Source organism: Neolamprologus multifasciatus, chromosome 11 (assembly GCF_963576455.1).
Source record: "Neolamprologus multifasciatus chromosome 11, fNeoMul1.2, whole genome shotgun sequence".
Classification (NCBI taxonomy): domain Eukaryota; kingdom Metazoa; phylum Chordata; class Actinopteri; order Cichliformes; family Cichlidae; genus Neolamprologus; species Neolamprologus multifasciatus.
Window position 1 is genome coordinate 36,514,894 of NC_140449.1, and position 12,481 is coordinate 36,527,374.

General features: G+C 48.0%; 2 protein-coding genes across 3 annotated transcripts; both read left to right on the forward strand.

Moving 5' to 3' along the window:
- Positions 1–909: 909 nt before the first annotated feature.
- On the forward strand, positions 910–5,923 carry LOC146509253 (thioredoxin-interacting protein-like). Of its 2 annotated transcripts, none has more exons than XM_085177214.1 (7): positions 910–1,473; positions 3,957–4,032; positions 4,108–4,255; positions 4,597–4,809; positions 4,887–5,033; positions 5,120–5,419; positions 5,558–5,923. In XM_085177214.1, exons 1-7 carry the CDS (start codon positions 1,428–1,430, stop codon positions 5,603–5,605), a joined length of 978 nt encoding a protein of 325 aa, XP_085033340.1. In that variant the 5' UTR covers positions 910–1,427; the 3' UTR covers positions 5,606–5,923. The 2 variants fall into 2 exon arrangements, with proteins under 2 accessions (XP_085033340.1, XP_085033339.1); XM_085177213.1 differs by lacking the exon at positions 910–1,473 and adding an exon at positions 2,914–3,476.
- Positions 5,924–8,411: 2,488 nt separating this feature from the next.
- On the forward strand, positions 8,412–12,150 carry LOC146509254 (hereditary hemochromatosis protein homolog). The gene is made up of 2 exons (XM_085177377.1): positions 8,412–8,656; positions 10,448–12,150. Exons 1-2 carry the CDS (start codon positions 8,593–8,595, stop codon positions 11,458–11,460), a joined length of 1,077 nt encoding a protein of 358 aa, XP_085033503.1. The 5' UTR covers positions 8,412–8,592; the 3' UTR covers positions 11,461–12,150.
- The last annotated feature ends 331 nt before the right edge of the window (positions 12,151–12,481 follow it).

Here is a 12,481-nt window from a genome sequence, read left to right on the forward strand (position 1 = left end):
AGCCTTCCCGGCAGGATCCCAGCAGACCTCACAAACTGGAACACAAAAACGCACCACCCCATGCACATGTGAGACCGTACATGGACAGTTATAAAAGTGTGAAAGTATCTTTTACGTGAGCCGTGCTCCGGCTCTGTGTCAGCTCTCAGGTTTCCTGTAGGTGGTGATCAGCTTGAGCTGGATGGTGATGGGTGTGAGCTGGTGGTGGAGGTGTAGTGTATAGGTATGTGTGGGTGGAGTCAAACACACAGCCCTCAGTGTTACAGTAAAACAATATAAAGATAAAAAATAGAAGTCTAATATACAACACAATGCAGTCTTTCATAAACAACAGTGTCCAACACAACCATAGTGACTGTGGGCAAGAGTTCGTGTGTGTGGGGGGGCAGTCAGTGAAAGGGTGGATGTTCAGTTTGTTTTTTTTATGTCTGGGGGGGTTCAGAGGGAAGAGGTGGATGCAGGTCTGGAGTTGGTGTGTGTGAGAGCAGGGAGAGAGTTCAGCATCCTGACAGCCTGATGGATGGAGCTGTCTCTCAGTCTGGTTCTAGCCATGGCGTACACCTCCACCATAGCTGGACTGGCCATCGGCCCACTGGGCACTGGTGGGCTGATGGGGTTTTTTCATTTTCATGGGCCGATGGGTTTTTTTGTTTTTTTCCGTAACGGTATAAACACTGAAAGGTGGTGGATTGGCCAGATGCTGGGAGATGTGTAAAAATAACTCAGTTGTTTGGCTATGGCGGAGCTTCCACAGATTCAGTAACATTAGCAAGTGGTGGAGGCCAGCAGATGCAACACGCTGGCAGGTGGATGACGGAAAGGCAGGAGGAGCAGAGACCCGAGGCGGTGAACTGAACTTCAGGTAAGAAGTTGTGACCTGCAGTCTGTCTGGTCAGATATAACTCGTACTGCTACTAGCTAGCATGACGGAGTTTCTATACTGCTGGGCGGTGCTATGATGTTACTGATGTTGAACTTGTTTTATCTTATTTTATTTATAATGTTAGTTATTAGAGTTGCCAACCGTCCTGTAAAAAAACAGAATCGTCTCGTATTCAGAGAAATTATTACGCGTTTCGTGTTGAGGTGAAAAGGAACAGATTGTCCCGAACTTCAGCTACAATGTAAGTACTAACTAAGTACTGTGTATGATGCCAGTATTTTCCCACATTTTCTAGATTCTGCACCAGTACTGTGTGTAAAATGCCATCAAAAAGTCAATTAAGTTTTATTCTTTCTCACCTGTCTTTCTGTCTCCTCTCACTTTTTAAAGGTTGCCATGTTAGAAAACATATTTTGCCATGCCATGCTGTTTATTGATGTGGCAAATGAATGGTTTATGAAAATATATCTAAATCTGTCATCAGTAATCAGTAATGATCATGTCTCACCTCTAGTCTCCTCTGTCTTAATTTCAGGTTTTCACCATGTGTTGTGTTCAGGAGGTTAACTCGACCAACAGTCTGCTTCCAGGTACTGTTAGAACAGCAGGGAGGATGGTGCAGGTTTAAGTTTATTAGACTGATACCAACAAGACCGTGTACATCACTGTGACAACAGCGTTTGTTTTCATTCAAAGGATTCATGGTTTTTCCTATAATACCTGGTGGGCCGGTCTCTAGTCAAAATGCCCGGGAAGATTTTTTTGTCCCAGTCCAGCCCTGACGTCCACCCAGGAATAGTGATGGGTGTAAGCTGTGGATGGAGGTGTAGTGTATGGCGATGGGTGTAAGCTGTGGATGGAGGTGTAGTGTATGGCATGGGTGTAAGCTGTGGATGGAGGTGTAGTGTACGGTGATGGGTGTAAGCTGTGGATGGAGGTGTAGTGTATGGCGACGGGTGTAAGCTGTGGATGGAGGTGTAGTGTATGGCATGGGTGTAAGCTGTGGATGGAGGTGTAGTGTACGGTGATGGGTGTAAGCTGTGGATGGAGGTGTAGTGTATGGCGATGGGTGTAAGCTGTGGATGGAGGTGTAGTGTATGGTGATGGGTGTAAGCTGTGGATGGAGGTGTAGTGTATGGCGACGGGTGTAAGCTGTGGATGGAGGTGTAGTGTATGGCGATGGGTGTAAGCTGTGGATGGAGGTGTAGTGTATGGCGATGGGTGTAAGCTGTGGATGGAGGTGTAGTGTATGGCGATGGGTGTAAGCTGTGGATGGAGGTGTAGTGTATGGCGACGGGTGTAAGCTGTGGATGGAGGTGTAGTGTATGGCATGGGTGTAAGCTGTGGATGGAGGTGTAGTGTATGGCATGGGTGTAAGCTGTGGATGGAGGTGTAGTGTATGGCGACGGGTGTAAGCTGTGGATGGAGGTGTAGTGTATGGCATGGGTGTAAGCTGTGGATGGAGGTGTAGTGTATGGCGACGGGTGTAAGCTGTGGATGGAGGTGTAGTGTATGGCATGGGTGTAAGCTGTGGATGGAGGTGTAGTGTACGGTGATGGGTGTAAGCTGTGGATGGAGGTGTAGTGTATGGCGATGGGTGTAAGCTGTGGATGGAGGTGTAGTGTATGGTGATGGGTGTAAGCTGTGGATGGAGGTGTAGTGTATGGCGACGGGTGTAAGCTGTGGATGGAGGTGTAGTGTATGGCGATGGGTGTAAGCTGTGGATGGAGGTGTAGTGTATGGCGATGGGTGTAAGCTGTGGATGGAGGTGTAGTGTATGGCATGGGTGTAAGCTGTGGATGGAGGTGTAGTGTATGGCGACGGGTGTAGGCTGTGGATGGAGGTGTCTCTGCCAGTGTGCTGTTTACTGAAGGTTTCTATTCTCACTCTGATGACTCCGCTCTTTGGGCGCTCTGTCTCATTTATGGCCCGCCAGCTTGACGCCCCGCCCACAGTCCATTTCACGCACTGTTCACGCGTCCACTTCGCGCTCCGATTGGCTGACGTTCTGGGCCGGCCAATCACAGAGTTCCCTGTAGCAGAGGCTTGGCGAGTTCACGCTGTCCGCACGTGCTGCTCGGAGGGCAGCGGGACCCCCGCCCCTCCTGCGGTATAAAACGGGACGGGGTTGTTTACTGAAAGAATCACAGACGGTACCGACAGCCTGGCCCGGTGGCACTTCCAGTTCTCTAATTTAGCAGCTGCCCTGGTTCATTAAACCCTTATTTCATTTTGTTTTCGCGCCTCGGTGGCGGTTTCTGCACTAACCGGACATTTCACCGTCGCTCCGTGACACTCTGACCCCTTGACTTCCGGTCCGTTTCGGCCGTCGTCATGGTTCTGTCCCCGGCCAGGAGGCTGCGGCTGTTCCGGGTGGTGTTTTCCGAACCCGGCCGCGCCTTCTATAGCAGCGGGGACAAGCTGTCCGGCTCCGTGCAGCTGGAGACCGAGCAGCCCTGCAGGGTGACCGGCCTGCGCGTCACCGCCGCCGGCTGCGCGCGCGTCCAGCCCCGCAAGAAGCGCGGGAGGAGCCAGGAGGTGGAGTACCTGAAGTACGACGAGGATGTGCGGCTGGAGGAGGCGCTTAGCCCAGGTGAAGCTCCGAGATCAGACAGTACAGGAATTAGTTAATCAATACAGGTATCGATTCAAAGCTCACATAAAAAAAACTTTATTATCCAGATCAGTTAGAGAAACACGCGGAAGAATCTGAATCTGCATGATTTTAGGATTTCTGCAGTCTGTCAGTGATTGGCTGATGTAATGCAAACTTTAATTGTGCTTATAAAAACCCACGAATGAAGGAGGAAATTGTCTTCAGGGACCAGAGCAGTGTCTGCTTCAGCTGTAAACATGTTCATTTTAACATGGGAGTCTGCGGGGTCTGGCTCACTACTGCCTCTGCTGGACTCCAGGGGAACTGCAGGATGTGAGACCCACAGACAGGATAAAAACAAAAAGAAAGTCGCTCTTTTTATTCCTAAGAAGTAAAAGCTCCATCTCCTGCAGTCAGAGAATTGAGATTTAATGTGAAACAGGAAGTTGCTCATTACGTATTTCCTGTGTGTCTCAGACTCTGACGGCTGCTTCCTGCTTCCTGCTGGTAAAACCTTCAGCTTCCAGTTCGGCTTCGAGCTGCCGCCACCCGGGTGAGTTTCCAGTCCCGCCGCTGCTTTCTGATGGCGTGTTGATCATGATGCTGAACGCCACTGCTCTGCTTTCAGATGCCTGGTGTCGTCCTTCAGAGGGAAGTTAGGCTCGGTGCGGTACTACGTGCGGGCCGAGCTGCGCCGCCCGTCCGAGCATGCCCTGCAGTGTGAGAAGGAATTTGAGGTGGAGGAGCCGCTGGACGTGAACCGAGCCGACCTGCTGGTACGAAACGCCCGGAATCAAACTTCAGACAGGAAGTAGATTCTGGTTAATGCACATCTCCTGTCGCTGACTTCCTGTTCTACTGTTAGATGTTCATATCAGACACGGAGAAACACTCAATTTGTTACAGGCTTTTCTACCCTCTGATCTCTGTGATGTCATAGAGAGGGCTAGAACCCTACCCATCTGTTGTCAGTGAGGGGCAGCCAGTCAGAGGATAGTAGTCTTAAAGGGGGTGGAGCTCAAAGTAAGGGGGGCTCAGCATCAGTAAAGGCCATGCAGCGCAGCTCTGCTGTGAGATGTCACCTGTGCTGCTCATTAACTCCTCCCCCTCCCCTCAGGCGCCGGTGGCAGCCTCCGCTCAGAAGAAAGTCACCTGCATGTTCATCCCTGATGGCCAGGTGTCCATTAGCGCTCAGATCGACAGGAAGGGCTTCTGCGAGGGCGAGGACATCTTCATCAACGCCAAGTTCGAGAACACGTGCTCCCGCATTGTGGTGCCGAAGGCTGCCATCATCGCCAAACACTCGTATGCCGTGGACGGACGCACCAAGGTGACGCCCTAACCTTTACTTTCAGACGTGAGTGCCATGGGACAGGAAGTGTGACCTGTGCGGTTTCCTGTGTGCAGGTGTTGCGTCAGAAGCTGTCGGCGGTGCGAGGAAACCACATCATTTCTGGGATGTGCGACATGTGGCAGGGCAGGACCATCAGGGTGCCCAAACTGAAGCCCTCTCTGCTGGGCTGTGACATCATCCAGGTGGACTACGCTCTCATGGTGAGACACTAATGTTGTCATAAGATCAGAAGCAAAATGAGTAAAATGGAAGGATGCAGGCTTAACCTGTAGCCCCACCCCCTCAGATCTACCTGCACATCCCCGGCAGCGAGAAGCTGACTCTGGAGCTGCCGCTGGTCATCGGGACGATCCCGTTCAGCGGCGTGGGCAGCCGGACGAGCAGCATGTGCAGCCAGGCCAGCTCCAGCTGGACCTCCTTCCCCTCGGCCCCTCCCAGCTACAGCAACATCCACCGCGACCTCAGGGTGGACGGCCCCCGCACGCCGCTGCTCTACGACTACGATGGCACCGAGGACGAGGAAGAGGGTGGGCTCATAATGAGAGCGCCTGAACTTCACTGCCCCCCTCCCCCCGTGTACAGTGAGGTGAGCGCGCCAGTTTAACTTAGTGTGATCTCAGCGACAGCAGCAGCACTTTGGACATCACGGGGTCGTTTGGCGGTCTGCTGTCAGCTAATCCTGTCCTGATGATGTCATCCATTTGTTTGTCTTTCTCTTCTTCAGGTAGATCAGAACTCTGAGAACTCCTCTCAGGTGGTTCCCATCTTCTGAGGACAGCGTCCCCTTTAAACGGTCCAACGCCCCGTCTCTCCACCAGGACACGGGTTGAGGGCGGAGCCACAGCTCGGCCTCTGACCTGACAGCCATTCCCGTCTGATTCAGCTGTTTCCTGTCAGTGAAAACAGAGAAAATGTTTTTTTAGATACTTGCTGTTGCATTATTTACTGTAGTAACAGGAAGTTACCTGTGTGTAAGATTTTGTAAATAAGAGCCTATTTTTAATTTTTTTTATCTGATACTTGAGTTGAAAATGTTTGGGTGTTTTCACAGTTTATTCCCAAACAGCAAAAATAAAGCGATCATGAAGAATGTTGCCTTTTAGTCATTTTCTTTTTGTTGTAGAAAATAAATTTTGCTACAGTTTCATGAAATGAAGATGAGTACAAAAACTGAAAAAACAGCCTCAATGGCAAAGTGCAGTGCCCCGCCAAAGTAAAATGGTGTTGGCCCCGCCATAATAAAGTACAGAGCAGGGCTGTCAGATGAATTTTGAATTTTGTTTCTTTCAGAATTTAAATACTTTCTGAAAGTGTTCTCCTTTAATGATGATGATGAGGAGGAGCTTAGAGGAAAAGTAAGTTGTGTTTAAATGTTTCGGGTTCTCCACTTCCTGTTTGATGTTGTTAAACACGGTGAGAGGGGCACTTCCTGCTCTGTGATTTAAACATGTTCAGGTTTACTTCATAACAGCACTGTCAGTGCAGGTCTCCTCACCCCAGCCAGTCCCAGCAGATGCCCCCCCCCCTCCCTGAGCCTGGTTCTGTTGGAGGTTTCTTCCTGTTAAAAGGGAGTTTTTCCTTCCCACTGTCACCAAAGTGCTTGCTCACACACGAGGTCGTCTAAATGGAGTTTCTGTGTAACACTGTAGTCTTTGCCTGACAGTATAAAGCTCCTTGAGCCGGCTGTTCTTGTGGCGGTGCTATATCACTTAAATTGAATTGAACTGCCCCCTGCTGGCAGGAGAAATGAACACGTGACTGAAACATGTCAAATAAACAAGAAAAAACAGTCCACACATAACATCCAGAGATACCTGACACAGAGGACCACAAATGTGTGCGTGTGTGTGTTTGTACTGAAGTGGGTAAGAGGTCGCACAGATGCATTTCTGAGCAGCACAGGTGCTTCTGTATTTTTAACTTCCTGTTTTTCCTGGAAAGATGAGCACACGCTGGACAAGGCCGTTTTTAGAAACCACTGACCCACTGCAGTGTGTGTGTGTGTGTACACGTTTAGACGTTTTTGTGAGGACAGAGAATTGGCATGCCGCTATACTTGTGGGGACCAACAGCCCTTATGGGGACATCATGTCTGTCCCTGCAGGTTTGAAGGTAATTTTGAGGCTCAAAATGTGGTTTTAGTGTCAGGGTTACGGTTGGGTTAGGCATTCATGATGGTGAGGGTAAGCAGCTAGGGAAAGCATTATGTCAATGGGATGTCCTCACTAAGATATGAAAACCAGTGTGTGTGTGTCAGCGGTGGTGTGTGATTGGCTGAGGATCAGCGTGACAGCTTCTGACTCAGCCACTCATGTTTCCAGCTCTGCTTCCACTTTTAGAGCCTGCAGGCAGAAAGCAGGGCAAAGGTCAGTATCACAGCCTAATGTCTGAATCCACACACTCACTTTAACAGGTCAGCAGGTCGCTAACGAGCCTCTACTTTATTATGATTGTTATTTATTAATATTTACCTGCACCTTTAGTTAGTATGACCTGAACCCTTCAGCCTGTTTCAGAGCTCACCTGTGTCGGCCTGACCGTGATGTACTCTGGATTATCTGTGCCTGCATGAGTCCAGCACTGACACTGGGGCAGAAAGTCACAGGCTCATTTCCTTCTTGTTTCCTTACAATCTGGTCTTTAAGTCTGACGTCATTAGCCATGTCTGGGCCCAAACTCAGCTGCAGGTCCCAAAGTCAAACGATCACTGCAGCTTTACTGAGAGCTGAAAAACTGTCTAAATTCTTTCATCTTTAATAAAATGATCAGCGTTGCTGCTTTACCAGGTGCAACAATTAAGTTTAACATCCATGAAAACAGAATTTATGAAATTTAACAGAGTTAGAAGTTAGCAGGAAGTTACCTCGCTAGTTTCCACCTAATCATGATACAGCATTTTCTGACTGAGAGATTTGTGAAACAGTTCAAACGTACAGCTCTGCTGTCACTTCCAACATAAATGAAGACAGAAAGCTAAACAGCAGTGACGTTTGTAAGGTTAGATTGGCTAGCTGGTAGATAATGATGTGCTATGTGACCGCTAGCGATACAGCTATGTTAGCATAGCATAAACAAGCTAACTTTTTTTCCACTCGATAAAAGTTAATGTGAGGGTTCCTGATGGTTAGAGACAAATGCAATCGCATGGCAGGACGCTGTAAACGGACCAAACTTCAGTCAGGAGAACAACTGAGATCCACAATATGAGGTTAGTCATTAATATACTGCTGCTGGGCTGTAGTTACATCATAAGGGTTTAAAACTGAGCTTTAAAACGATTAGCGGTAATAAAACCGAGAGAGGCGATCACTGACTGTTTTTAGGGGCTTGTTGAGATTAAATAGAACAAGATACAAAGCATTAAAACATATTAAAAACACAACAGCCTTATTAAATGCAGACTACATTGGGCCCGGAAGCAGGACTCATCACGTCATCACTTAAAAACCGAATAGCAGATTTTATTCATTTTACAAACTCAGGAAGTCAAATAACGACTTTTTAATAACACACTCAAAGAAAAACTGCAGAAAAACTGTGAAACTGCAGCCGTGGCAAAGAACGCAAACCGTTTTTATTATTTTTGTCTGATTGGTCACAATCCTCAAATCTGCCCAGAGACAGTGAAAGAAGGATTCTGATTGGCCTAAACTGCCCCGGAACTCAGAGCTCATAAAATGAAAGTGAAGACTCTCTGAGACGCAGACGGATCGAATACGGATCAGGACCAATCAGAATAGATCAGGACTGATCAGCTTCATGGACATGTTTGTCCTGCAGCTGATGTTGATGTCTCTGTTGCTCCACCGCACCATGAGCTCAGGTAGTGAAAGCTGCTGTGCTCACCTGTCTGACTGTACCTGTATCTGTCAGTGTTTGGTTATCTGTTCGATTCAATGATTAATTAGATCATTCAGAGACTCAAACGTCACATTTTTAAATCAAAGGTAAAAGATAAAAACATGGTCAGCGATTTCACCGATGGACCTGTGATGTCAGACTGATTTTACAGGTTCAAACTTTTTAGTCTCTCTGTACATTTAAAATGTTGCTCGGCATCGTGTAAAAACTGGATTCAAACTTGATTTTAGAAAGGTAAGAAAAAAAAAAACTAACTTTGACAGCATTTAGTTCAGTTTTAAAAGGATTTCGTCATGTTAGGGCTGTGTGACAGGCAGGGGTTAGGGTTAGGGTCCAAAGTGCAGATTCAACAGAGGCGAAAGTCAAAAAGCAGCTTTATTGCTGAACAAAAAAACATACAAAACCTAAACTGGGAATCAGGAAAACTAAGCATACGTGGAGGCACACAGGGAAACACACAGCTCTAATCTAATAAGTCCCTGTTAAATCATTTAATAATTGATCAAAAATATTAAATTTTCAATTCAGTTCACATCAATTTTATTTATATAACACCAAATCAGAATTAGAATACTTTATTAATCCCTGAGTAGTCTAAGGAGGAAGAAAAGCGTCTGGACTTCTTTAAGTTGCTTGAAGACGTTTCATCCGAGAAGCTTCTTCAGTTCTGAGGTCGATGGTCCCAGCCATGGGGGTCTGCACATGATTGATTGTTGGGTTTTCTCTGTATGCACTATTGTAGGGTCGACCTTACAATATAAAGCACCTTGAGGTGACTGCTGTTGTGATTTGGTGCTGTGTAAATAAAGTTCAATTGAAATTGAATGATAGCAAACACTGAAACACATTTCCTGCACGCAGAAATGAATTTTCCTTGCTCGAAATAATTTTGCTGTCAAGATGCTTCTGAAACCAGTTTATAAGAAGGACAGCAGTCTTAACAACATCACACTGATAGCTATCGACTAATGACAAAGCTGAACACACTTCCTGGGCGTTTCCTACCATTTTAGACTGAAGTAGCAGAGGCCAAAACTCTGATAACCATCTTTGAACAGAGGGGCTGGCTAACGACACCAACCGTCACCACCTGTAATCCAGTTTCCTAGGCGCCTCAACCCGCACTCATACCTTGCATCATGTAGAGCAGGGGTGTTGAACTCCAGGCCTTGAGGGCCGGTGTCCTGCAGGTTTTAGATCTCGCCCTGGTTCAACACACCTGAATCACATGATTAGTTCATTACCAGGCTTCTGGGAAACAAGACACGTTGAGGAGGTCATTTATCCATTTAAATCAGCTGTGTTGGATCAAGGACGCATCTAAAACCTGCAGGACACCGGCCCTCGAGGCCTGGAGTTGGACACCTGTGATATGGAGTGAAACAATGGTTTCACCCAAAACCTGATAATGACCTACATCCATTTGTTTTTTACAATGGTTCATGTGATGAAGCACATGATGACATACCTGGGACTTTTTACCATTTGGTTTTAGAACTGAACAAGCTTGTGGGATGAAATGTCTCAAACAAGGCTAACACACCAACACAACAGCCACTGTGCTTACACAGGCCACGGAGAGCAGCCACTGGTTGCAGGACTCCAACCTCAGCCAATGGCGTGATAATCGGGTTCAGCAGGAGCCGGTAGTGGGGAAGGGTAGAGCCCAGAGGTCGGGAGCATTGGGAACATTAGCCTGAAGTGGACTTTTTACGTTATTTTAAGTAACATTGTTGCAAACTTGTTCCATCAGGCACAGGACGACACTCCCTCTGGGCACTTGCCTCCTACATCCCAGGCTCTGCCCACTTCCCAGAGTTCACTGTTGTTCTGATGTTGGATGACATCCAGGTGGGATACTATGACTCAAAGGTCGACCGGGTGATGAGGGCGAGCACGGCATCTGACCACGAAGCGGAGCTCAACCTGGGCGTGGATGTGCTACGAGACATTTACTCCAGCATGAAGAAGAGGCTGAATCTGGTGAAGCATCGCTTTAACCTGACCATCGATGGCGTTCATGTCCAGCAGAGGGTGACGGGCTGCGAGGTACTGGAGGACGGCCAGCCGGCACTCATCATGTTCAGAGACGGCTCCAACGGGCAGGACGCCGACAGCCTGCTCTACAACATGACCCACTTCACGTACGCTGTCAGGGAAGGCTGGGAGATCCAGTGGGACGCCCTGAAGAAAACCTCCCTCCAGATGCTGTATTCAAACATCTATCTACCGTTCTGTGTGCGGACGCTCCAACACCTCCTGGAGCGCGAGAAGCACCTTGTGATGCGAAGGGTGAAGCCTCGACTCCGCTTTATCACCAGGCGAGTGGTGGGCGGGGCTCAGGTCACCTGCCTGGCCACTGACTTCTACCCTCGCCACATTAACCTGAGCCTGCTGCGGGACGGCCAGCCCGTGGACGAAGGCGAGCTGCGCATTGGCTCGGTGCTGCCCAATGGGAACGGCCTCTACCAAGTGAGGAAGACACTGATGGTCGGCGAAAAGGAGCTGCAGAGGAAACACAACTACACCTGTGAGGCGTCTCACCTGAGCCTGGACAACCGGCTGAGGGTCAACTGGAGGGCGGAGTCATCGTACTCTCACAGAGTTCATTTCATCTCGCCTCTGGTCTTCCTGCTGCTCGCTGCCGTCCTGCTGCTGCTGCTGAGGAGGAGGAGAAGGAGGAAGGAGAGGTCAGAGGGCGTGGCCACAGAAACACAGGAGCAGGTGGGAGAGAGTGAGCAGTCAGACGACCTCGTGACCTCGTGACGTACCTACAGAAGGAACTGAGCTCCAGTTTGTCGCTGCTCTCGCTGCAAACAGAACACAGTAACATGTATGAAATATTAACATGTACAAAAATATTTGCATATCACATATTTCCATCATGAACTCTGTACTAACAGAGCATCTGTGGAGGCGGAGCTTGGATTTTACTAATTAGCAGTATGTGTGGATGCAGACTGATAGTCAGTCTAACTAGCATTAGGCACTCTCGACCAATTAACTTCACTTCCTGAAAGTGACCACGCCTCCAAACACGCTCCTTCTGACTCTCATCTCTATATGTTTCTGCAAGCTGTTCATTCTCGTCTACGAGCCCCACCCTCCCTTTTCAATTCTCCGACTTCTTCACTTCTGTGTAGTACACGGGTTCTGCCTTCCCCAAACCGCAGCTCAGTTCATGTCTAAGCTTTTACCCACTAAAACGCTGTCAAACATCAGGGCGTGTGAAATAAATGAATTAATAACACAGTGCTTCAAAATGAACCCAGAAACAGAAATGTCCTTCTGTTTTTATAATAAAGTCATGATTTTATTTATGTCATATTTATCTATTGATGGATGCTGTCACGAGTTTTTGTGTTTCAAACTTTGTAACTATGTTCTTTAGTGACTGTTCCTCCCTTAGTATTTACCTCAGCAGTGTATACTCTGTGATTTCCCATGTCTCCCCACTCACTGTGTAAGCTGTGTGTCCTGAGTCTGTGTGTTTCCTGTTTTATTTTGATAGTTCCTGTCCTGTGTGCAGTGTATCTAGTTTTGCTTCCCCCGTCTCGTTAGGTCTGATGTGTCCCAGCTGTGTTAACTACCTACGTCACAAGGTAGTGTCCTTAGACGGACAGTAGTCAGGAAGTGAGCGGCTGTGGACAGCCCCCTTTTTTTTCTCCATAGAAACTTTATTGAACAAACAATGAGTATCCAACATAACAGATGGGCTGTGGACAGCCTCCCAGCCTTCAACTCGCCCTTACTTACGTGTTTTTCCGGTCGCTAGCGCCACAGCGCG